Source organism: Scardinius erythrophthalmus, assembly GCF_964197995.2.
Source record: "Scardinius erythrophthalmus genome assembly, chromosome: 24".
NCBI lineage: Eukaryota > Metazoa > Chordata > Actinopteri > Cypriniformes > Leuciscidae > Scardinius > Scardinius erythrophthalmus.
In genome coordinates this window covers 19,283,345-19,311,107 of record NC_138244.1, presented here as the reverse complement: position 1 = coordinate 19,311,107, position 27,763 = coordinate 19,283,345, and the positions used below count along the sequence as shown (strand labels likewise).

Genomic DNA, 27,763 nt, shown 5'->3' with positions numbered 1-27,763 from the left:
CAGACACACACACACACACACACACACACACACACACACACACACACACACACACAGACACACAGACAGACACACACACACACACACACACACACACACACACACACACACACACACACACACGTTTAGAATGAAATGAGTGTGAATAAAATATGACTGAATTGCCTGATTTCCCATCAAAATGTAACCGTTTCCATGATAAAAAGGGGCATTTAATATTAGCATTTAAATTATCCAGATCTTTTCACTGTAACCTGTCAACCCTGTTACCTTTATCTCAGTCATTTATAATGTATTTAGAGAGAATCTAAAAATAAAAATCGAACAAAAAATAATTACCTCAGCTAAGCAAAAAAAGGCTAACTAACCATTTCGTAGACGACCCAGATGTTTAACAACATGTGCTCTATTTCATCTTTGACCTCATCTTATCTGGCACTGGACTTTGATTGGAGGCACAGATGCAGCCTGAGGAAATAAAACATCCGTAAGGATAAACTGCAGTCAGGTGTCAGGATAAAATCACTTATTAACACTCACTGTGTGCCTTGTGTTTTATGATGGTTTGTTTAGTCAGTGTGAAAGAAGATAAGAACGAAAAGAAACAGTTTGATTAATGTAAAACTATGTTGTTTTATTAAGTTAAAAGATAACAAATTCACACACTGACAGCACAACTGCTAAGACGAGTACAAAAGACATTTGGCTCAAACAAGTAAAAAACACATTGCACAAGGTTAACGGAGACTGCAACTCTTTTATATACAAAGAATTTTTGCACAGGCACAAACAAATCGAAATGTCATTCCTGAAGCATTGCCAACGGGCTGTCGAACCCACTGTCCTGCTGACGCACTTTCAACTCTGAAAATAAGCTCTTTGGACGCATTTTCCAGACACCATGTCCCTCAGATCCAGGGATCGGCTCTCGGTGTTTATTTGTTCGTCTGTCCACACACACGCAGGGTTTAGAGTAAGACGGAGGTTGAACAATCTCTTTGTATATCGTAACATCAGAGTCGCCGATGGAGCTTCCAAAGTCCAAACCACCCAAGGACGGGCTGTTTAATGAGAAAGGCTTCCCAGGCTCAGGATAGGAGGAAGTCAGGTGAATGTTGTTCATAAAGTTGGAGCCGTTACTGGTTAAACTCCAGTCACTCTGTCCATCATCCCGAACAGGCGCTTCTTCAATCAGGAATGATTGACCGGCTGATGGTTCTGCTCTGCCGGACTCAAAGCCCTCCATGAACATTTCCCTGCTCTGCTTTCTCAGTGTGATATTAGGCGTCCTGTCATCGCTGTTAAAAACACTGTCATGAAAGTGTGTGTGTTTCTGAGTTACCTGACCAACCGTAAGAGGGTCTTTAGATCCACAGATCACTGCAGACTTCAGGGAATCTGGTTCAAAGCCTTTAGCTTTGAGACCTGTCTGTTTAGCCGTCATGGATGCATAATTTGTGTCCGTTGGGCAGTAGATCTGATGGATCCGTTTGTCCTTACCATCCTTGTGGGCTTCAGCTCCGTGTATCTCAGCACCCAGAACTTTAGCAGGAGAGCCAATGTCTGTTTTGTCTGATCCACCTAAGCAAAAATACATTTTCACATTATAAAAGTACGGTAAAAGTGGCATATCATGCTAATAATGAAGACTTGCATAATATTTTTTTACAAATCTTGAACGAACGCTCACGCTCAAAGCATACCTTGAGAGTTCTGTGTTCTTGAAAGCTTGCGTTTGGCCACCGGGGTCTCGAGGACTTTGGCCATGGCGGCCAGTTTGCTGGCAGCATTTATGATCTTCTTCTCTGCTCTGGAGAAAGAAAAAGTGCAGAATGAAGAGCAGAGCAGAGTAAGAGAGAGGAGATCATCTGTGCGTCTCCATACCCCGTGGCCTGGCCTCCGTCGTCCAGCAGCTCCTGCAGGCAGGTGAGGTAGTACCTGCGCATCCGTCGGGCCGTGTCCTGCCTCTCCCTCAGGACCTCAGTCCTGATCAGCTCTGCCGCCCGCTCTTTACTCTCCTGCAGATAGCGCAGCATGTCGCCTACAAACGTATTAAATAAAATCCGAGTTGAGGGAGCTACTTTATTAACTGTTAGCTTCGGTTTCAAAGTATTAAACTGCAGACAAGCCCTTTTAGTAGGTAGCTACTCTACAAGTCTGGTAGGGTGTATGTAACTACCAAGCGGCAACCTCCCTGTCTCTCTCTTGAAACCAACATGGAAGTGAATTAAACGGCAATTCATCAACTGGCCGCTTGAGGCTGGCTGCAAAAGTGAGTCAAATCTGCATCTCCCCCATGTTAAAATGCCCAACTTTACAGCAGAAAAAAACAAGTTTACAGCCTGGAGCAAAAAGTGGCTTTGGTCTATACAGCTAATTTTGACCTTCATGACAACTGTGAGGGGTGTGAATTTTTTTTATTACTCATCCGTTTAAATTATATTAAGCCTTAAATTTCTGCATAATTAAGGGTGTCCACTTTTGAGTGACAGGTGGATTCCCGCTGCTGTGGTGATTAGTCATCCTTAGTCTGCTGTCTGTTAGCTTTCATGTTACCTCAGCTCATTGTCTGACTGTAAAAATAAATAAATTCGGGAGTGACGCTGCCAAGATGGCGACGGTCGACCACGCCCACTTTAGGCTTCAAAAACGGTCTTCACAAACCTACGGGTGACGTCACGGACACTACGTCCATTTTTTTTTACAGTCTATGGTAACTACATTCAAACTACTCAAGCAATAACTCAAAAAATAACTTTCTAAAATATCTATTACTGTAAAATCTAGACCATTTTAAAAATAATTTAGTTGTGTTGCTACAGTACTTAAAAATGTGGTTATTCCCCAACACTGGTCTTATTGAAGAACATGTATTTTTAATGAGGAATAAAATGCGATTAGTTCTGTAAAACATCGGTATAGAGGCCTTGCACTCACCTCTGATTTTCTCCACTGCTTTCATGTATTGCTCCTTCATTTCCTCAAGTCCTGCTTGAAGATTCTGCTGGCTGACTGAACCGCTGAAACATTGATGAAGACTGTTAGTGTCTAAGACCCGCTGCTCTTATGAAAGAAAGCAAACTTGAAGTGTTTACAAACCTTGAATGTGCTTCTGCATTTGAGGATTGTTTCAGTTCCTCAAGGGCTTTGAGATGAGCCTGCTGCTCCTTCTGCAGGGCTGCCTCGTGCTCATCTGATTTGACATGAAAAACAACGATTAAAAAAAAGTCTTCTCCCACATGCCATTTGCTTCTTATGAGGGTCCATTTGTGCCAATCAATAATAATGTTACGTCCCTGTGGGTGTGCCTGAATATTTTCCTCCTTCGCTCCCTGTCATTCTATTAGACTCACCCCTATTGACTGCTATTGGCCTGAGCAGCTGTCAATCATCATTAACCTGTGTGACATCACTGCTCCTGCTGCCAATCAAGTTTAAATAGCAGGCCAGAATGAACGCATGCTAGTCGTCTTTGACTCTAAACGAGCAACAGCGAAAGCAAACAAGGTGAATTTAACCTTTGCTAGTGCTTGTTATTATTGTGACAGTGTTTGCTTGTACCGTTTTGTCTTGTCATCTTGCACCTCATACAAACTTTGTTACTTTTGTAGTCATTCTGATGGTGATTGTTTCTCCATATACCGGAGAAAGTGAACAAGAAAGACGTCACATGACATACACTGTCTAACACTTCAAGTTTTTGATGTATTAGACACACTAGGTTAGAAGTTACTCTTGGGTTTTGTTTTCTTTTCTCTCCGTCGCTCTTGCGTCGCTCACGTCCCTTTTCCCTTGGGTTTATTTTTGTATTGATTTGTTTTTGTAAATGTTGTTTTGTCTTTGTGCATTTATCTATCATTTATTTATCATTATTATTTCTCATCTCTTGTAGCCTATACTTTTCACTTGTGTATAAAAAAAAATCTATTCTTTTGGCATTATTTATGCTTGCGTGTCTCTTGCCATCCCCACATACCATTACAATTATCACAAAATAAGTGTTACCCCTTCCAACCCTAGACAGAATCAGGGGTTCAAATACATCTGGTAATCAAATAAATTAGCTGAGAAATTAAAATCAATAAAAAAATTATTTAGAAAAAAACCCTCTAAACATGAAGATGAACTGTATACATTTTTTTGTCCCTTTTCCACTTGCTGATGATACAGACAGTAGAGAGAAAACAGGAAATGACGTGAAAAGACCAGTATCATTTTCTTTAACTAAAAATCATTTGTTTAACTGAAATAAAATAAAACAAATATTACTGCATACTGCGCGTATCAGTTTCTCCCATTCATAAGTAACAGGAGTGAACCGTCTTTGTAAATCTAGTCTTTGTCTAGACTAACTGGGACTATTCACAGCACTTACATATTGTTGGTTTGACGGCTTCTATTATTATCCTCATTTGTAAGTCGCTTTGGCTAAAAGCGTCTGCCAAGTGATTAAATGTAAATAAATGTAAATTTTTTCCCTCAAGAATGTAATTGGGACACACATCACGGTTCCCACACATTTAAACAATACGTTTTTCTTTGAATTGTTTTCCTTTTCACGTTTTCCATGACTGTAGGAACTTATTTTTCATAATTGTCTTACATATTATAATTTATAACGAATAATACTTGATTAATTGACTGATATCTGAAAATGTTTAGTGAGAGGCATGTGTCCCCATAGCATCTAACATTGAGGACCTCACACCTTTCATCTTCTGCAGGGTGCTTTTGTGCTCTCGAACGCTCTTCTGGAGCTGGCGGCAGGCCTTTTCTAGATGTCTCTGGAGCTCTTGATTCTTCTTCTGGAGTTTGGCCAGAGGCTCAGTGCATTCCCCCTGCTTCCTCTGGGCCGTTAGACCTGCTGCAGGGCGAGGAACCGGTGAGGAGGGAAGAGGTACTGATTCCAGCAGTGTGTGTGTGTGAGGTGTGTGTGCTGAGGGCCTTACCGATCTCTGCCTCGTGACGCTCCCGGGTTTCCTTCAGCACACGTCTCAGTTTGTCTTCGCTGCTCTGAGGTGTGAGAGACATTAAATATTTCATGTGTTTCTCTGGGTGGAGACCGATGATCTAGAGACTGCATAACTATGATTACTGTGTACGAATAATAAAGAACAGAGAACTCTGTGGGTGTGGCCGTGTTCATTACAGTGACGCAGCATTTCAAATAGTGTAATGACATGTATGCACCTTCTTCCACTCCTGTTTGGCTTGGTTGACGGCTTGAGTGAGCGATTCTCTGCAGATCTCCCAGACTCTGGAGCGAACGGTTCCTGGCACACTGCTGAGCTTGTGTTCATCCGGACTGCCTCTCCTCTTCACTCCCTCCTCCAGATCCTCCAGCACCTCCTCCAGCACCCGCTGCCTCTCCTCCTGCAGTCTGTAAAACAACAGTCCTTTAAAACACAGCCTATATTCAGAAGCTCATATGTTCAAAAGGTTTGTGCTCAGGAGTCAAAATGTTTGATCCCTTTTATGCTCCAATATTGACTTCTATTGATTAAAATTATTTTATAAAAAAGCAGTAATAGTGTATATTTGGTTTTACATTGGTTTACATCCCAATAATTTAATTTCTATAGAATTAAAAATGTATTTACATAGATCTAAAAAATATGTAAATTAAAACACTAAATATTGCTGTTCAATTGAATTACAAATGTTATATACATCTATTTCAAAATTCTAAAAAAGTATTTTCATTGAACAGCAATATTTAATAAATAAATAATCAACATATATAGAATTTGATTATTAAAATATGACATCAAATATTTAATCTTTATTATATTTATATGCTTTTTTATTGTTAATTAAAACTATAATATATCCTTTTTGGTAAATGAAATAAAGTTGAAATAAAATACAATTTAAATATTAAATGAAAAACTAAATTTGGTTAGAAATGTTGAAATAAGTTAAGTATGCAAGTACTTCAACTGAAACAGACATAAAACAATTTAAAATGGACAAAAAATACAGAAATAGAAGCTAAATTAAACTAAATAGAAATATATAAAAATAAACTAACAAAAATGGCAAACAAAAAACTAAAGTTTTTACACTAAAATTTTAATGAAACCTGAAAATATGAATACTACCAATAAATACCAATACATACCAACAGAAATACACACACATACAAATGTATTTTATTAGCAAACCCTCGTAATTATGAAGATTATTATGAACCTGATCTCGTGTTGAGCGCTCCACTCCTGCTCCTTTTCCCTGAGGGTTTTCTGTAGCTCTGCGTCAGTTTGCTCCAGGTTCTGCTCTCTCTGGAGCTGCGCCCTGAGGCGGGACATCTCCTCCTGCTTGTCCTCCATCCACACGTCTCGGGCCGCAGCCAGCTCTGCTTTGATGAGGGCGGCCTGGTCCTGGCATGAGCGCTCCAGTCGGGTGCAGAGGGTAAGCACTTCCTCCTGGAGCTCCCGGTTTCTCCTGTTACACTGCTCCAGCTCGGTGCATCTGGTGCGGAGCGTGTCCTGCCATCTTTCCTCCACTGCCTTGACGGCTGAAGACACCTGGGGTTAGGAGGAGAGTGTTGAGCAACTCTGAAATTAAATATGAAGAAATTATTTTAGAATGGCCAGTGCAATAAATACCTGTTCCTGGACCTGCTGCTGTTGTAGTCGCTCCCATTCATCCTTCTCTGTCTGCAAGCTGCTTTTGTATTCTGGGAGGGAGGTCAAGTCCTGGAGCCATCGAGAACGAGCCCTTGATATCGCACCTTCAACCTAAGAAATGGCAGAAATGATTTTTAACCCTGTAAAGCCTGACATAGAATTACGAACAGTTTATTGAACCATTAGATCAAATCTAAATGAAAGCTTACATGTGTCTTTGATACATCAAACCTTTATGGCTTGTATGTTATAGTGAGAATATGAGGCTCATCCTCAAGGAGGAAAAACACAGAGATTTAATTCAGAGGCCCAAACGGAGCAAAAACATGCAATTTGGTGCAGATGCTGATATTTATATGGCAAATATGAAATTCTGATAGCTTGTAATGTAAATCAATGAAATCTTTATAACAGTATAACTTACATAAAATGCATATAAATATCATATCAGTTGTCACTCTTTATCTCCAAATAACATGTCTTGTAATAATGAGCCTGATGTTCATATTTGATACTCACATTTTAACATGATTTTTTTTTTATATCCATGGATAATCAAGTAAACCCAAGTTGCTTCAGTCCAGTAAGTGTTCATCTTGAAATATTACAAACAATATAAAATGTCTTATGTTTACTTTATTCAAATCAGTAAAGACTCGTGTACCACAACCTGAAGGGGGACATTTGTAGAATTATAATAAAAGGCCATTTAGTTGTTAAAAATGATAAACCATCAATCAGACGACAGAAGGCATGTAGAGGACCGTGTACAAGAATTACTCTCCAAAGTTTTGATCATTTAGAGGCCATAGACATTTTTGTATTAAATATGATACAGTGGGCTTTATAGGGTTAATAATCTGTAGGCATGGGTCATGATGAACTAGTCCGTTTTTAAAATCTAATATATGTATATGTAAGGCTGGGTGATAAATTATATTGTGATATTTTCATTATCGTTTTATCACACAGCCTTACATTTACATTAAACAATAATGAAAATGATCACAATATTGTTTTATGTAAATGTAAAGCTGGGTGATAAAACGATAATGATAATTATCACAATATAATTTCCCTCGGATAAAATGATAAAGGTTTGATAATGTTTATGTGCCAAAAGGCCTACAAATACCATAGAAACCATATAGTTGCATTTGACCATGATACTGAGGTGCTCTATGTCTGGTTTGACCTGTGGTTATCATGATCGAAATGTATGATACTATGGAAGACCAATGATTAATTCTAATAAAACTCAAACAGTCACAATATTTACATTTACCCTATAAAAATGAGATTGTTTCAGCTTTTCCAGATGTTACTGTTTTTGTTAATGAACATAAATCATCCCAACTCAAGTTACTGCTACTGTCAACACAAGCTACAATCAAATGTGCATTTCTAAGAGACAAAACATGTAATATTATTAATATTGCAGCCTGCACTGCAAACTGTGCCAAATATACACAATCAAAGTCGGGCAACACAAACCTGTTTCATGACTTGAAACAATATCACCTGTTAGAACATGCAGAAACTAAGAAATTCATTTTTCAATTAAGATATTTATTTTATTAAGGAAAAAAAAAAACTGAAAAAAGTGTAAAGAATTAAAAATATTTGGAATAATCTACCTCAGATTTGTAAAATGTTCAATAAAGAGTAGTTTAAAACAACAATTATGGTCTGGTTCCTACAACTTTCACTCAGGAAGAAAAATCTGCCTTTAAACTTGAATGAAATAAAGATTTGACATTTATCTTGATAATTATCGATATAGACTGATTCGAAACATTTTATTGTGATAATGTTGTGTAAATGGTAGTAACCCTGTGTAAAAGGTAGTATATAATGTTAAGAGCTGTAAAGCCGTCACACCTGGAGCGCTATGTCATCAGTGTGCTTCTGCTGCAGCTCTCTCTCAGCGTGTCGCACTGCTTCCTCCACGGCTCTGGCCTGGGCGGACGAGGCCTCCTGCTGCAGGCTCTCTCTCTGAGCTCTGAGCCGGACCTCCAGGTCCTCCGCTGAAAACAGCTGCCCCGCCGACTCAGACGAGCCGGTCTGACACGCTCCCTCACGGGTGTCTGACAGCCTGGCCTTCCGGACCTCTTCCTCAGCGTCCTGTAACCTCTGAGCCCAGGACTTCTCCAACTAACACAAAAACACACAGACAAAAAACAAACAGACAAAGAGACAGATGAAACACATACAGCCAGATGGAATAAAAGACAAGAGCATTTGACCTTCATCTGAATGGCACAATAGTGGTATTTAGTAAGATCATGCTGGCTTGGCACAGAGCAGAAAGAACAGTGACGTAAACAGCCCTCATCATCACTAACCGTCTCCTGCTCCTGCTGCCAGCTCTTCCTGGCCGCTTCCAGCTGCTCTCTGACCTGCAGCTCAATCTCAGCCTGAGTGTGTGTCTTCCACTGGGCTTTGAGCCGAGACACGTCCTCCTGATGCTGACACTCCAGGTCAGACCTCAGTGTCTCCAGAGCGCCCTCACTCTCCTCTCGCCTCTTTAACTACAACACCAACTAACAAGATCAAATATCAACGTCTCACACACACACACACACACACACACACACACACACACACTTTTGACTCTCAGAAGAGAGTCTGGTCTACCCAGTTAGACAGAAATGGACAATCTATAAAAAAGAAAATAATAAAAAAAAAAGTAAATTAATTATATAAATAAAATAAATAATTAAATAAAATCACAAAAAATGTTTTATAAACAATTAAAATGTAATTATAAAAAAAAAAGAAAAAAAAGAAATTATTTTATAAATGAATAACAAATTACTCAAATAAACAAATGTAAATTAAATGAATACGTTTAACTTAAAAATGAATAAAAAATGAGTAAAAAAATAATTCATTAAATTACTCAAAAGTAAATAAAAATAAATATTAAATAGTAAATTCTATAAATAAAATAATTAAATAATTAAATCAAATCACAAATTTTTTTTTATAAACAATTAAAATGTAATTAAATAAATAAACAAAAATGAAATTATTTTATAAATTAATACATTTCTCAATAAACAAACAAATGTAAATTAAATGAATCCATTTAACGTAAAAATGAGTAAAAAAATTATTCATTAAATTATTTAACAAAAGTAAATATTTTTTTTTAACTTATATAAATAAATAACAATATAAATAAATATAAATAAAAAATAATGCAATATTCAGCATCTAGTGCTTGCCTCAATTTCTTTCAGTCTCTTCTCTTCTTCAAGCTTGTTTTGGAGATTTTCCTCCAGCTTGTCCTTCTCTTTGCAAACAGAAATGTAGCATTCCTGCACAGCTAACACCTCCTGACTGAGATCAGCCAGCTTTGACCTGTGGAAAGTCAGCGATTGTGCTTTATAAAGGCTGTATTGTAATCCATCATGCAGTAATAGACTGGTTGTATGTTAAAGGTGAAGTACTGGAGCTGTTGTGTGTGCTGCAGATGCTGGCTGGCGAGTTGCTCGATGTGAGCCGTGTGCTCTTGCGTGAGCTCCTCACGGACACGATGCACCACGTCATCCCTGTACTGCTGCTGAGTCCGCTCATATCTACACACACACAGCATTTCAGATATGAAGATCCACAGACGGTGCGCTAGCGTCAAATTAACTCTCACTCAGAATGCATGAATCTGTGACCTCTCTTCTGCTTCCTGTTTCTCCTGGTCCAGCTCCTGGATCATCTCTCTCATCTTGGTGCAGAGCTCAGAGTTGGCGGCCTTCACCTTCTCCTCACTCTGCTTCAGATCCTGATTCCTCTTCTCCAGAGCCTAAAGTTCACAATAGAGACGGCTCAGGATGGTCCAACAACTAGCTAATTAACCAATGGCTTCTTTTAGAACAATTAGATCAAGACCAGTGTTATTGTAGTAGTATTTTTAAACTAGTATAGTCCTTATTAATATTTAGAATTAGATTTTATTTTAAGTTTTAGTCATTTTGCTGTGCTTTCATCTTTTACAATTTTTTTTGTTTTAGTTTTAATAATGTCAGTACTTCAACAAACTCCAGGGCAACATTTATCATTTTCATTTATGTTTTTTTTTTAGTTTATTTTGGCTTTATTTCAATTACAAAATATATATTTTAATAGTTTTATTAATGAAAACAACACTTTTCACCCCATCATTTCATGTCTGTATCAATAAATGACAAAAGGCCAAAATATATTTATTCATTTATATTATCACCATTCTAATTTGTTGCTGAACTGAATATTTATATTTTCAATTAATATGTTTCGTGATTTTTCTCTTTATATCAAGGTGAAAGTTTTTGATTATTTTAAACATTTTATCTACATGTTTAGAGATTTATTCCTACATTTTATTTATTTCTTTTTATTTCTTCATTTATTTGATAATAAATGTTTTTGTATTTATATTTAATACATCTTTTTTCAAAAAATATTTCTATTTAACTTCAATGTATTTTATCTAAATGTTTAGAGATTTTTCTCTCTAAACATTTATTTTTACATACATTTATAAAAACATTACATTTATTTTTAGTTTCTCATACTTAAACTTGAACCGAGGCATAATTTCTAATGTTCTAGTTTAAGTTAAAAATGTTCATCTATAGTATGTTCTATCTATATTATATTCAGTAAATTATTTCAGTAATCAATAGTGATTTGAAGGATTTTAGTGAACAATAACACTGATCCAGACAGAAAAGTCCTCTAGCTTTGTGAAGACCCAACGGGACCCGCAGGTGTTCTGACCTCCACCCTCTCCTGCAGGACCCTCCGCTCCTCCTGCAGTCTGACGAGGTCTGTGTGAGGCGTGTCCAGCTGTTTCTCCAGGCTGCTCTCCCTCACCTGTAATAAACGCAGAGCGTGTGAGTCGAGCTTCCAGCACAGCAGATTGAGCACACAGGTTGATCAGCTGTAGTCAGACCTCAGAGTCTCGTGCGGTCCTCTCGGCCTGCTGGATCTGCGTCTGCATCTGCTCAGCTCTGCTCTGGGAGCGTCGCAGCTCCTCCTGCAGCTCAGAGATCTTCAGGCGCTTGGTCTTCAGGTGAACGAGGCAGCGCTGCAACTCGCTCCTCAGCTCTCGCACCACGTCCTCCTTCAGAAGGTCAGAGTCTCATGCTTCTGCAATCTGAGGTGTGCTGGAAAACAAAGTGTGTAACAAAGTCATGGTTAAGAGACTTTACAATATACAATGCAGCAACACAGTTTAGGCAATTAACGTTACCTGTGGATGCGTCCATTTCTCCACTTGGACTTCTTGATCCCCAGGTCCATGTAGGACTCAGACAGATGGTTCTCCCAGTCTCTATTAGACTCTAATGAAAGGGCTCCATGTTTAATGGCAGACTCATAGAGATTAATCTGCTCCTTCAGTTCAGTCAACTCTTCCTGTTAGGAGAAGAAACACACAGGCTCTGTGTAACGAGGTATGTTGGTACGGGAAGAAGGAGGCGGGAACCGGCGAACATTTAAAGATTTTAATAAATAAACACACAAATACAAAAATGAAAGTAAAAGCCAGCAGCCCCTCACGGACGACTGCTGGCAACACAAACCAAAAACAAAACATCAAATAAAACACAGGCCTGTCCTCTCTCCCTCTTCACTGTCGTCGCTCCTCCTTTATGCTTCCGCTCCTCCGTGAGAGATGCGAGACCGGTGCGTCGCGCACGTGTCGCTCATTATCAATCGCGCCACCGGCCTCGCGCCGTCCTCCCACGGCCCTCGACCTCGTCGTGCTCGCCACACTCTGATTGTAGCCGTTTTAAGGACAGCTTCAGTTTCCCATGAGTTGAAATCCTGTCGCACCGCAGTGCATTGACTGACCTGCAGGGTTTTGTTGATGTCTTCACTGATGGTGCGGGAAGACTGGGTCTGCTGAAGCTTCATCTGTAACTGGCTCATCTCCTGTACAGAGCCTGCAGAGAACAGAAGATGCTTTGGGAAAATGGTCACCGGCACATGGGAGACCAAACGTCCTCTGAGCATTCATTAAGAGGACGTGATTTTCCTTTATTTAAAACAAAAGAGTTTTCACTTTAAGAAACCTTAGAAATTGATTTCTGGGGGAAAATAAAATGGTACAAAAGTAAGGAATATGGACTCTTTGAAAACAAGAATTAATAATAAGTAAATAAACAAAAAAATTTAGATAAAATTAAAGAAATTAATTATAATAAAAAAAATTATAAAAGCAAATTTTTTATTATAATATATTAACCTATTTTTAAATATAATAATTGCAATAAAATATTATACTTGACTAATTAAAACAACAACAACAACAACACAAATATAATAAAATATTTCAAATAATTAATATAAAAAAATATAGGTCAACATGAGTAAAGAAAAAAGATGATAAAAATGTATATTTACATTATAATACTATATTATTTTAAAATATAATAATTGTAATAAACACTCATTTTTATTATTAATCAACAACAATAATAGTGATAACAACAATGATAATGATTTAATAAAACATTATTTCAAATAATAATTTAAGGGTAACAAAGAAAGTAAAAAAAATCTATTAAATTAATATTGTTGTTGTTAAATTACAATACCTATTTTAAATATAATAATTGTATTAAATAATAATATAAAATATTATTTCAAATATGTATATTTTTAAAGAGAACGTAAGAGAAAAAATATATATCAAAGTAAAAAGGAAAAAAAAAGTTTTCTTTTTATTATTTTATTATTACTTATTAATAAATAATAATAATGATAATCATTATTATTATGTAGGATTATTTAATAATTGTAATAGCAATGAATATGTAATAATAATAATAATAATAATAATAATAATAATAATAATAATAAATAGAATTTTATGTAATCATAAGCAATTTGAAGAAACACATCCACCTTCTGGTAAGTTAAATGAAAGTGAAGGTTCCCGGATTCTTAATCGTTGCTCAAATATGTATTTGAGTCATTGCAGTTTAGCTGTAAGGCTCAAACTGTTTTAACTGCAAGAGAAAAAGATTCCTGGCCCATTCGATTACCCATGAGACTCCAGCAATCACAACAGTAAACATAAACAGAAGCACGCGGGATGCCACATACCAGTGTGGAGTAGTTTGGCACACTGCTGCTGGCTCTCCTCCAGGCGCTGTGTGAGGGTGTTGATCACAGAGGCTCGGTCCACCTGATCCTCTTCCCTCTGACGCTCCAGCTGCCGGACCTGATCCAGCAAACGCCGGCCTGCCTCAGCCTGAGAAACACACAGTGTGAGAAACACAGGCCTGCACTGCCCTCTGGTGAACACCGCCTGTATCAGTGTACTCAAATCTACAGTTCTCTGACCTGCTCATTCAGACTCTGTGATTGGGCGTCTAGTTTCTGCTGAAGAGTGAGCAGTCTGGCTTCATACTGCTCCCGGATGGCGGAGGTGTCCCTGTCGTGCTGCTCACGTGTTCGCGTGAGAGTGTCCGAGCGACACAGCTCCATCATCTGCTGCTTCATGCTGTCCATCGCAGCCTCGGCCACACGCTGCTGCTTTACGCTCTGTGTACGCACACGTTTCCTCTCTTACAAGGGTTCTCACACACTATTTTAACGAGCCCTAAATGCATGATTTTACTTTGACTTGCTCATGTTGTGCATGAGGAAAGCGTGAGCTCGTACCTCTTGCTCACGGTCTGTGAGAGACTGAATCTGTTTCTCCAGAGATCTGACTCTCCCCTGCAGCTGAGCTTCTCTCTCTTTCGCCTCCTCTACCAGAGCGCTGGACTCCTTCAGTGATACCGTCAGTCCGTCCTTCTCGTCTTGATGAAAACAAACAGTATTAAAACCAATGAGACCCAAACTGTTTACAGCTGGTATTAAGATGTGTTTTGTATCCAAAGTTTTTAATTAAAAAGTATGTATTGTAATAACATTGTAACATGCAAAACTTTTAAATGTTTTCACATTCACTCATTAATGAGAAATTAATCATCAGATAAATCATTTATTAAAAATAAAAATAAAAAATTAAGTTATGACTGTAAGCTTACGTTTCACTGGCTCAAAACTGACCCAGAACCCAGTTTTTTATGCATTATAAGGGCTAATACCTTTTTGAAGCTCATTTCAGAGCTGAATTTAAAGGACAAGTTCGGTATTTTACACTTAAAGCCCTGTTTACAGATCGTTTCTGATGAAATAGAACGTTTAAGATTAAAATTTGGACACATGCTCCTGTCCCGAGAATTTTAGGTTTATTTCGCTTTCCCCAAAACCTCTAGAATGGGTGTATAGGTGCACTGGAACAATACTTCATAAAACGCATAAACTTTCGTTTACAAAGACCTGAAACTCACCGAGTGGTCAGGGGTGTCCACTGATATGCTCACACAAAAATCGCTGCAAAAGATGCTTTCCAACAGGTTTTATCGTAGTTTTTGTCCAACTCCATTGACTTGTACTGAATGTGCTGTGTGAGGTACGGTATTACCAGAGCCCGTCTACGGAGAGCCTGCCCACTCCCTATTAAGCCCTATTGTACCGAATTTTGGTTGTAGTACCCCCAGAGTTCCACTGGGGGCGATCGCCATGAGTGCAAAATGAATGGGAGTCTATGGGGCTAGACGGCTAAATTTGTCTCTTTCACCCGATTGCCGTTGAGAAATGTCAGATCTGATTGTAGATTTTGCAAGTTCAACATGGGTTTTAGGTCGAAAGTTGAATGAACGAGTACTTATGTCGTTTTGATTTCTTACAGGTTGAGTTGTTGTTGCCCATAACACGCTAGCATTCTGCTAATGACGTCAGCATTCTGACGTCATTGACATTTTGAAAGACTTTTTAAAGCAAATAAGTGAATCTAAAAAATCTAACACCCAGCAATGTGTAATTTCTTTGCATCTCCTTTCGAATACAACATTCAAATTACTAGACAAAAAATTATATCCTGAGAAAAGTGGATTTTGAGGGGTATAGCACCATTGACCTCCATTCATTCTGCACTCGTCCTGTGAGCGCCCTCATATGGAATCAGAGAGGAACTGCAACCAGTTCAGAAGCCGGAAGTGTAGTGAGAGTGAAACTTCTCGCCATATTAGACATTCTCTGGTATTACTCCGCCGCTTCTTCTTCTGCTTCTTCTGTGTATTCAATGAAATGCCAGCGGTTTGCTTGCAATTGGCAAAGGTGCATTATCGCCACCAACTGGGCTGGAGTGTCTATTATTCAAGCTCTCAACGGAAGAATCTACGGGTGTGAGACGTTTGGAAAAATAGATCCACAGTTTTACAACGAATGGTAAAACACCTGTTGGAAAGCATCTTTTGCAGCGATTTATGTGTGAGCATATCAGTGGACACCCCTGACCACTCGGTGAGTTTCAGGTCTTTGTAAACGAAAGTTTAATGCGTTTTAGGAAGGATTGTTCCAGTGCACCTATACACCCATTCTAGAGGTTTTGGGGAAAGCGAAAGAAACCTAAAATTCTCGGGACAGGAGCATGTGTCCAAATTTTAATCTTAAACGTTCTATTTCATCAGAAACGATCTGTAAACAGGGCTTTAAGTGTAAAATACCGAACTTACCCTTTAACAGTGTTAATCTTATAAATCTGACCTTTGACGATGGCGAACTGGTGCTCCAGATATCTCATCCTCCTCCTGCAGTCCTCTAGTTTCTGCTCCAGCTCCTCGATCTGTCTGGATTGAGCTCGGTTTAAAATCTGCAGCTGCGACAGCTGCTGGCCTTCTGATGTATCTGAACAACATTCATACAACACACTTCAGTATCCTAAAATACTGCTAACATAGTCTTTACAAATATCTGTTTTCAATCAATTTTAGATTATATTAATTATACCACAGTTTAAAAGTTTGGGGTCAGCAAGTTTTTTTTTTTTAAAGAAATTAATCCTTTAACTCATCAACAGTGAAAGTAAAGACTTTTACATTGTTACAAAAGATTTCTATTTCAAATAAATGCTGTTACTTTCTCTTCATCAAAGACTCCTGAACAAATAAATCTATAACGGTTTCCACAAAAATACTAAGCAGCAAAAATTGTTTTCAACATTGATAAGAAATGTGTCTTGAGCAGCAAATCTGTGACACTGAAGACTGGAGTAATGATGCTGAAAATACAGCTTTGATCACAGGAATAAATTACACTTTAAAATACGTTAAAAAAGAAAAGTTATTTTAAATTGTAATAATATTTCACAATATTGCTGTTTTTACTCCAAATAAATGAAGCCTTGGTGAGCAGAAGAGACTTCTTTCAGAAACCTTAACTCTTACTGACCCCAAACTGTTGAACAGTAGTGTATAACGGTCTCTCACTCTGTGCTGAGTGCAGGAAGTCCCTCTGAAGCTGGTCAAAGTGGCCATTCTGACCATTCACTTGAGGATTGAACATCTTCGGCTGATTTGGAGGTTGATGTGGGTGGTAACTGGCCTTGTAGTGGCCAGTGGGTTTGTTCCCAGCTCCTCCATTATCAAAAACCTTCAACAAATGTACAAAATTATAAATTGGCCAAACAATTTTTAATAAACGAAGTAAAGATCGGCTGCAGACATTCACCTGGAAGCGGTTTCTGATGTCGTTCTGCTCTCCATGGCCCTGGGCCTCGTCTCCCTGGTAAACTGGCCCGTGATGAAGAGCGTTATGAGTGTACGCGTCCTGCTCCGGCCCGTCCCCAGTGGAGAAGTCGGTGATGTGGGACTCGTCCGTGCCTGCAGTTGAGTGTGCATAGTCTCCTCTCTGGTACTGGTACTGTCCGTCCTGCGGGTCCCAGCCGGCGGGTAAATGTTCTGTCCCGGTCTGGAGGTGATGAGGGTGACTGTTGGTCTGAGACGTGTGACTCCTATAACTGTAGTCCTCGTGATAAGAGCCTTGATCGTGTTCTTCATAGTGCTGTCACACACGCAAGAAAAACAAACTTGTTATAGTATATTAAATGCACCAGCCGTACTTTAGCTTTACATGACCGTTTTCCTCCTTTCAATGACCCTCAGAATTAACGGATAAACTCACTTCCTCATGGGAAGGTCTTGGATGTTCCCATTGTGGCACATTCCAGGCTTGCTGCGGTCTGAAAGACAAACAGATACATTTATGTACAGTATGTTTTATTAAACAGGTATTTGAGTTAAGTGTTGCATAAGGGTGTTTTGATCACATGTCAGCCGATACCTAAAGCAGATATAGGACTATATGACATTGCTCTATTTCATTTAAAGATAGTAAATAACACATGCATAATTTATGCAATTCAATTTATATTACACAATATTTACTCAAATGTAAAAATAATTTGAAATCGATAACTTATCTATAAAATAAACATATTTATACTTCAGATGGCAACTTATTGATTATATAATCCTATTAGTTTCATAAATAAATAAATGAAAAACAAGAATAAATACAGCAAACATTTGAACCAGCCGTGCACTGTCAGTGTTGGGTGTAATGCATTACTAAGTAATCTAACTAGTCATTTAATTACTTTTCCCTTGAAAAACTAAAGTAAGGGTTTACTCTTAACTTTTCTGTAATTAATTACAGTTACTTCTCATGTAATTGCATTAAATACTGTAGAATCTATAGAACAATTCTATATAAAACAATAGTGGATTTAACATCAAAATTTGACGTCTAATGTTAACATGTATGCTTTAATAATGTAACCTTGAAATACTCTGGTCAGTTCAAGAATGATTTATACAATTTTATATTATTTATTTGAAAGAATTAAAAGAGCAGTTTCATGTCTATCCTTGGTTGCGGTTGATATAGGATTTAGTAAGTAAAAAAGTAATCAGTAATGCAGTTTATATTCAGGCTGCGCTCAATTCCTAACAATTTGAACTGCAAGTTTATGAGGTTTGAGTCAGTGAATGTTTATTACGGTAGATATTATAATGTTAAATATATTAAAATGGTGTTTTCTGAATGCAGACAATTAACAGTAAACTAATGAAAATGGAGAATGGGAGCTCTTGTGTGTCTTGTACGCTCAGCCGCTGGGACAAAATAAAAGTCCTGCTTCAAACACTCTGAAAAATGTATTGGCTGATAACGAGAACTTGAAAAATAATAATAATATACCTTGGCGATATATCAGTAAAGCACTAGTTTTGCTATGTACCTGTTGTTGTCTTCTGGGTGACTGCAGGTGGAGCGGTGGAGCTCAGGTGAGGAGCAGTCACCACTGTCATCCAGCATATCATCAGGGAGATCAGTCAGGAGCTTGTGGAGCTAAAACAAGAAACACATCATTCAGAACCGTAGCCATGAGGCCTTTTCACCTCTGCCAGACTGTTAAGGCGCAAGTAGGCCTGTCGCGATAGTCGATAAGTCGATTAATCGCACGATAAAAAAAATGAGCTCGATAATTTTTCCGGCCGCGATAATTCCATTTGCATGCTTGTTTGTTTTCCTCGTCTCTCTCTCTCTACCAAAGAGACTGGATGACCACTCTCGCTCGGTTCTTTAGCGTATCCACCTTATTTTCGAACGCGGAAGTAAACATGGGTCCAATATCCGGTTTTTGTGCGGCACTTCCGTTTCCTCGCTTCCCTGGGCTAAATAACATATCGATCGCGAAGGATTATGCAGAGTTGATAGAAAAATGTTACACATGCCGTAGCAGATGAATACTACAAAGAACTAAAGCCCCGCCTCACTCAGTTAGGGTACCGGACCTGGTTGAAAACACTCATGCATCTAGCTGGCAGAGTGACAAAACTTCACCGGCGCCTTCAGCCCCGCCCTAAACATAGTCGAGCCAACGCTGGACTAATATGGAGGTATTTTGTCATGTCAAATGTATTAATAATGCCATAAGAATGCAACCAAAGCATAGGATGGATAGCAATAAGTAGATGGCTATAAATAGTTGTAAATCATACAAAATAAATGCCATGATCATGCCATTATGCCATGATCACTAGATTTTATACAGGGGTTACTATAATGATTTTGTTTCTCCTTGGAGTTTTTATCATGGTTTTTATTGAGACTTCATAGCCCAGCCACTTTTCTGGTATCGGGTGGTCTTCTATAGGTGCTCACGAAATGAAAAGAACAAACATACGGTCGTTTCGATGGTTTCTTCAAATGTAAAGCTTTTAACCACAGGCGAAGGGATTCCTCAGGCCGGCGACACACTGGCTGCGTGTGTCCGTTTTTATTTCGGCTCCCATGTTAACAGGTTAGAACGTGCACACTGCCTGCGTGACATGCGCGTCTCACAGGCGCGGAAAACGCGTGCATGCTATAAATAGAATCGACGCCTATTTTTCACGCGACACGCAAGCGTTTTGGAAGCGTTTCCAGACAAAATAGAATAGGAAAAGATCTTTGTATTTAATTTTACATGAATACATATTAATAAATTACATTTTGATGTTTGAAATTTTAGGTTTTGACAAATGCAGATATAAATGCAATGAAAAAAAATCGATTTTCTAATATTGCACCTGTCAATACAGAACGAAATATTCTGTAGCCTGTTTTGCCGTCAATACTGCCGACGTTGTCTTTGCTGCTATATATATGTTTAACATTAAAGGCCTTCCACAACTCTCTCCCCATTATGTCGAATATAATCACCAATGAATGAGGATCATATGTCACCTAGCAGTGCCGCGTCAGACACGTTTCTGGTGTGCAAAGACATGTAAAACGCCACGCAACAGAAACGCCACGCAGCCAGTGTGTCTCTGGTCGTAGGGCGCCTGATTAAAATGTCAATGATTTCGATGATTAAAACACTCCTGCTCCAAGTAAACCTTTCTTTTGTATCAGTTTATGACAACCTCTAACTGCACAAACAATCCCGGTCTTCCCCGAAGCCATGACGATGAGTTAGTTGTTAGGAACACTTGTTTAATTAACCGATATGGTGAAAAGTGATCAGCGCGCCAGTTACCGGAAGTGCCTGACCGGAAGTCTCGCACAAAATACCGTCAACTGGCTGCGTCCGTATTTCCGTTAAAAATAAGGTGAATAGGAGGAGTGAACCCTCTTGTTGTCAGTTGCATGGTCTTTGTGTGGGAAGGCGGCGCTTGTCAGTCACATGGTCTTTGTATGGGAAAGCGCCGGCGGCCGCGGGACTGTTTGCGGCTACTGCCGGGAGAGAGAGAAGACGCTAGTTGTGAGTTGCGACAGCGAGCCCAATCACATGAAAATGCATATCTATACCACAAATGTTATTTCTCGTGCCATTTATATGCCAAAAATAGTTTTTGCGTGCATATGATACACTCTTTATGGCGTGTAATACGCACGCACTCCTCACCCCTAATCCTAACCAAGTATTTTCAGTGCGTAGCATGCACGCAATAAAGTGCGTCTCTGTCTTCCCGACAGTACACAATCACTTGACAAAGTAACAGGAGTAACAGTGCAAAATTTGGGTGATATGGCTTGTTGAGGCTTTTTTTATTTGTTTACAAAGGTCCTAACTGTCAGTTTTGCCTGTTATGGAATGTATCACTATTTAATAATGTCTAAAGCCTAATATTTAATATTTTTTGAAGTGCAATTTTGTTTCATTTTTTTTTTTATTAACAGACATTTATTTTGTTAACAGACACTAAGAGTCCATTGCTTTCATTGTTTTTGGTTGTTTTGTTCATTTTTTTGGATATTTAAAATGTTTTCCGTTTTCAATGTTTAATATTCTTTAGAAATAAAAGTTTATAGATCGTTGAAAAGGTGTACCTGCATTATTATGCCATTATAATTATATTAAATGAAAATGGTCTCAGTACGACAATATTATCGTTTATCGCGATAATTTCTTGGACAATTTATCGTCCAGCAAAATTTGTTATCGTGACAGGCCTAGGCGCAAGGTCTTCTCGGGTCCACTTGGTTGCGAAAACCCAAGGTCAGACTGGAGATAATAGTATCACATGACTGCTATTAGTAGCTTTAGATCTTGGCTAATTTTAACTTAGTGTGCTTTTACCGAATCGACTTGAGGAGACCCGAATTCTTTTAAAATATGACAACTTTGCTTTATTCATTTAACAATATTTTACTATTTAAAACCAAATACATATCAATAATTCTATGACAATGCTATTATTGGTGTTTGGTCCAGGTAATCTGCGCTCTGCAGTGCCCGAGCCATTCGAGAGGAGGAGTGTTGGGACTAGCTTTTTAAAATCAATTTAAATGGAAATTTCCTTGTCATCTGAAGTAAAACAAAGCTAAATACAGTTGATTCCAAACTAATCAACTAAATTAAATTAATAAAAATTAAACTATAACTGTATTTCCTCAAACAAAACAATTTGTGAAAGTCAGAAAAAAAGACATTCTGTGCTATACAGACCAAATCTTTGTGAGTTTGACCATGACAACTTTCTTTATTGGTATTTAAAATCAGCTCACATCAATACAACATTGAGTTTAAAGGGAAACACTGAAACTATGAGAAACGAAACAAGCAACCGATTCAGCGCAGAGCCCATAGCAACCGTTTATAAAAACACACCCGCCCGGTTACAGACATGCTGTGAACTCTCACACCAACACATGGCCCTGAGGCCTCTTAAAGGAGCCTAGCACACTTAACTTTCAGCAACTCACGATAAAACAGATCAGAGGACAGACGGTCAAACTCACCCTCCATAACTCCTGCTGGATGACTCGCACATCCTGAAACGTTCCCTCGGAAATGAAACTTTCACGCATTTACACTCCTACGACAGCTACTGCAGGAGCTCTTGGACTCAGTGACATACTGAAGGAGTATTGTGTGCAATGCTGGATATCAGCAGTGTGAGTCATATGAGAAAAGAAAGCAGAGGAACTAAGCAATCCTCGTTTGTCCAGGCTGAGGTCGGCCCATTGTGGGGGTCAGTATATACGCTTCAGTTAACTGGAGCAGAAACATTCCTCCTCTGATGGACAACAAAGACAAACAGCCGGTGAAAATGACAGTGCATGTGATGCACATCAAAATCCATGGGTCCATTCGCCTCATACTATTACTTTCTGATTCTAATCCATAAGAAAAGTGGCTACAATTTCTCCCTCCATTCAGTGCAAATGTTTACCCCTCTCATTATCTCTCAGCTAAGAGCTCTGAGTATGTAGGGCAGTGGAAACACACCAAACACACCTGACCTGACTGCATTGCACTTGCACCAATGACAGCCAATGTTCATTCATGGAGCTGATAGCTGTGAGGTGAGTCAGAACACACACGTTTCTGATTGGAGAAGATCTGCCCTTTAAAAACAAACACGGTTACTGCACGTGACCGAAAACAGAGGAATCTTTAACTACTAATATGAATAACCACGAGGGAGTCTTATTCAACAAATGTGGGCCGGGTGACTACAGTAAAGGTCAGCTGGAAGGCCCTATTTTTTGCTAACGCTGAAACAAAAATCACAAGAAAACACTAAACCTAACTCTTCTATTTCTTACAGCACATATTAATGGTTACAGAGCATGCAGGCCATGTCACATGATTTTACAGACAGAAGGACTTGATCAGCATTACAGTACCCAATATTAAAGACACACAAACATGATCAAATATCTGTAAGCTTTGAGGTCTTTTCTAAAAGCTGTCAAAATAACTTTTAGTAGATATAAAAATTAAAAATGTGTGTGCTTTCCAAAAACGCATGTATATGTATGTATTATGTATATATAGATTTGCTGCTTGCTATTGTTAGTGGTACATGGTATTTTTAGGGTGGAGACAGTCTCATAATAGACATAAATCTTATGTGACATAGGCTATGCGCCTAAACACAATCTGATGTTATGAAAACATTTGTTTATACATACACACACACACACACACACACACACACACACACACACACACATTTATACATATACACACACACACATATACACACACACACACATATATATATATAATAATATACTATATTATAATAATATATATATATATTCCTGTGATGCAAAGCTGAATTTTCAGCATCATTACTCCAGTCTTCAGTGTCACATGTGACATCCAGTCTATCACATGATCCTTTAGAAATCATTGTAATGTTCTGATTTATTATGAGTGTTGGAAACAGTTCTGCTGCCTGATATATTTGATGAATAAAAGGTTACAAATAACTGCATTTATTCAAAATAAAAATTTTCTAATAATATAAATCTTCTTTACTATCAATTTTATCAATTTAACACATCCTTGCTGAATAAAAGTATTAATTTATAAAAAAAAAAATAAAAAATTACAGACCCCAAATTACTGACCAGTATTGTACGTATATTGTTGTTACAAAAAATTTCTATTTTCTTTTTTAAATTGCTTCTTTTATATATATATATATATATATATATATATATATATATATATATATATATATATATATATATATATATATATATATATATATACACACTTTTTATTCATCAAAGTATCCTAAAAAAGTATCACAGGTTATGAAAAAATATTAAGCAGCAGAACTGTTTCCGACTTTGATAATAAATCAGAACATTAGAATGATTTCTAAAGGATCATGTGATAGACTGGATGTCACATGACTCTGAAGACTGGAGTAATGATGTTGAAAATTCAGCTTTGCATCACAGGAATAAATGATCATTTAAAGTATAATAAATTATGTATTTTTTATCAAATAAATGCAGGCTTGATGAGCAGAAGAAACTTCTTTCAAAAACATTAAAAATAGTAATGTTTCCAAACTTTTGGCCTGTACTGTATATGTACAACTGTTCAAAAGTTTTGAGTCAGTAAGATTCTCCTCTGCTCACCAAGGCTGCATTTATTATGACCGCCGCTAGCGTAGCTAGCGAAAGCGGTCATATAGGGATTGTCAAAGTTTTTTTTTTTTTTTTTTCCCGTCACCTTACTGAATTTTTCGTCAACGATACCAGGGACACCGAAGCACCGGGGAACATGAAATTTGGTGGGCATGTAGCCCCACTAGACTTCTACGGAAAAATTTCGTTTGTTCCCCAGGGGCCACTCCCCCCCCACGCTGGGCCCCCCCAAAACCAAAAAAATGCAGTTTTTCCTAAATAACTACCTGAACCGTGGCACCGAGGATGAAGAAATTTTTATGGTATGTTGATCTACTAGACTTTTACGTAAAAATTTCGGTTGGTCCCCGGGGGCCACTTCCCCCCCCTGCGCTGGGGCCCCCGTAAATTTTTCGTCAACGATACCAGGGACACCGAAACACCGGGGAACATGAAATTTGGTGGGCATGTAGCCCCACTAGACTTCTACGGAAAAATTTCGTTTGGTCCCCGGGGGCCACTTTACTGTCACCTTTAAATCAATTTATAAAACGGATAGTTCCAGTCCTTGATTCTGATTGGTTGAGCCGCGTTCGAAGCCGTTGTAAATGACTCGACAAACACACACCTGTGACCGCATCACATTAGTGTTACTGCGGTGTTGCATGTGTTGCTTAGCAACCTCTTTGGAACTACATTGCTTGGTGGAGAAATAAATGTGTTATAACGTTATATTTTTTGTTGCTGGTGTTTATTTTATGAATAAGATAAATATTAAAATTAATATTTTGATGAAGTAACCGTTTTATAAAAGCAAAAAGCCCCGTGTTTTACAGTGGATTTAGAACAGCTAAGGGGCGTTTAGGCGGATTTAGGCTTTGCGGGGCTTATTGCTTAATTATTGCATCCTTGCTGAATATCAATTTCTTTCAAAAAAAGAAAATTCTTACTAACCCCAAACGTTTGAACGATAGTGTATAATGGGAAGTGTATATGTTTAAATGCAGCAACCGGTCACCATTTTCCCTCTTTTTTTTTTTTTTAGCATTCGATTCACTTTGTTAGAAACATCAGATATATCAGATCCGACCCCGGACGCTGAATCCCTGCCAGAAGATATACGTCTCCTATCAGCCCGAGAGTTTGACTGAGAAAGCCAGCGAAGAGCAGAAGCAGGAGACAAAGTGATGATAATAAAAAGAGCAGTTTATTGAATAATCTTGCTGTCGTGTTGTGTATGTTTTAATGTTCACTGCTCAGACAGTGTGTAATTGTTACACTACTCAATGCCAGTACAATTCCAACAAGTGTTATTATACCAAGAGAAAAACAACTGAAAAGTAGCCAACTCCTTTACAACATCGTTCTGAGGCGTTAAAAACCTTGAAATGGAGACACTCTCTTATCTCCCACTCGTGAAGACAAACATCCCTTCAAACCACACCATCATAAGATTTAAACAACAACAGGAAATAAATAATAAGTAATATAAAATATAAAAACATGACATGAATAATAATAGTAAAATGATTAAATGATAAAAAATTAATAAATTATGTCAATCAAATAATAGTAATATGAATAAATGATAAGTCAAATGTTGTCGTAGAAGTCACACTGCAGGACTGTGCGTAAGATCTTCTGACAGTGCCAGAATTTCGTCAATAAAATTTGATGGCACCGGTCATTAATCGGCTGTCAATCTAACGAGCAAAGACTTCAGACTATGGCCGAGGAACAGAGGAATCTTTAAAGATTCTTAAAATTAGTCCCAGATGGTCAAATCATTGCCAAAATCATACATTATGAAACTAGTTGAAGTACAGACATTAACAGAGTGAAAGATGCATTGTTTATTAATGGAATCACAGGAGTCTATTTCTGATTATATTTTGTAAATCTTAATTATGACATGACAAGTTTGACACTAACTTTTATGAAATTATGGCATTAACATTGCATCTGAAATCGCATGCTGTCTGAGTAGGCACAACGTTTAAATTTACTTTGTGATCGTTAAAAGTATGTTCTGTTTAGTGTCAATAAGGGTAGTATGAATGAAATTCGGATGTACTACATCCGCCATGTTCTTACGGTCACGTGACCTACCAGCCTTCACCATTCATAAATCTTCTCCCGCTGAATGATATCTTGTATTTTTGTGAATGTTTTTTTGTTTATGTGCGTGTTCTTTGCTCGCCTGGCTTCAAAGTGTATGTTGTATTGTTCTGTTGTTTAAAGCCTAATAATTGTTTTGCTTTTTCAGATCCTCTCCCGTGGCCTCATGGGACAGTAAAGTGTCTATCGAATGTGCGCTTCAGAATCTCACCGGATGTAGTCGGTCATCCGGGGACTTTTCACCTACTGTTTTTCGAACACCATCATGTACTCGGACATACTGTGTTGGCGTACTGTTTTCGCACACTACATAGTAGGAAAGTATTTGATTCCTGATGCAGCATAAGTCATATTAATAAAGCCCAAACAGTCAAAATTATGACATAAACAGTCAATTTCGACAATAAGTCGAGGCTTCCATTCATAATATCACTGACAGGTCTAATTTAAAACTTTTTATCTACTAGATTAAAATAACCAGCCCTTGATGTTCATGCACACAATTTATCAGATTGTTTTTTTGTGTGTGTGTCAGCAGTATGCATTTCACTCCTGATGACAGATGCCAGTTTCGTGAGTGTGTGTGTTACTGTGAAATAACTGCAGTGTTCAGTAACGGGACAGTTACCTCTTGTTCTCTGGCATAGTCTTCCTGATCATACTCCTCTTCCTCCTGCTGGGTCTGTAAAGCAGCACTGTCGAAATCAATGGACATCTTGCTGACCTGAGAGGAGACACACACATCTGAGACGAGACACACACATCTGAGACAGGAAATAACCAGCAACCACTTCATTTAACCAGTCCAACTCACAACAAAACGAAACCAACTGCTTTCCTGTATGCTAGTGCGTATGTAGCATCATAAAACATTGTTAATACTATATATTTATAGTGTCTCTGCAACCCATTACACATTATTCGGACTGTCGCAGCAGAAATGTATTTCATTTAGCACTATACAAACGGTTTTTGTGTTTAAATAGTCTCTTCTTACCTTTAAAGTCTTTCAAAAGTCGCCGCAGTGCTACATTAACACAATAATCCGGAATAAAGTGCTTCTATGAGGAACATTACAGTGTCTCGGTGACTCACAAGCTCAATATTGATTTGAAATGACACGAGCATGATAAATAAACGGCCAGCGAATGTCTGTTCAGCTGTTACGTTACAGAATCAGATGGTAAAACTCGTTTAATGCGGACTAAAAGCGATATTACAGCAAATATATTGATATAGTATCCGTCCATTGAAACATGGCGCTCTAA

At 38.1% G+C, this 27,763-nt stretch overlaps 1 protein-coding gene across 1 annotated transcript; it reads right to left on the bottom strand.

Moving 5' to 3' along the window:
- Positions 1 to 615: 615 nt before the first annotated feature.
- Positions 616 to 27,745, bottom strand: cep152 (centrosomal protein 152). The gene is given in 30 exon segments (XM_081356198.1): positions 616 to 1,581; positions 1,704 to 1,810; positions 1,885 to 2,041; positions 2,938 to 3,020; positions 3,100 to 3,193; positions 4,709 to 4,864; positions 4,950 to 5,013; positions 5,191 to 5,380; positions 6,193 to 6,527; positions 6,609 to 6,740; positions 8,511 to 8,783; positions 8,975 to 9,160; positions 9,860 to 9,995; positions 10,085 to 10,213; positions 10,304 to 10,434; positions 11,391 to 11,486; positions 11,566 to 11,754; positions 11,758 to 11,779; positions 11,866 to 12,029; positions 12,468 to 12,559; positions 13,725 to 13,872; positions 13,965 to 14,165; positions 14,286 to 14,425; positions 16,221 to 16,361; positions 16,943 to 17,105; positions 17,184 to 17,516; positions 17,637 to 17,694; positions 18,754 to 18,863; positions 27,124 to 27,219; positions 27,493 to 27,745. Coding segments are annotated over 29 exon segments (4,896 nt in total). The 5' UTR covers positions 27,211 to 27,219; positions 27,493 to 27,745; the 3' UTR covers positions 616 to 802.
- Positions 27,746 to 27,763: the final 18 nt, after the last annotated feature.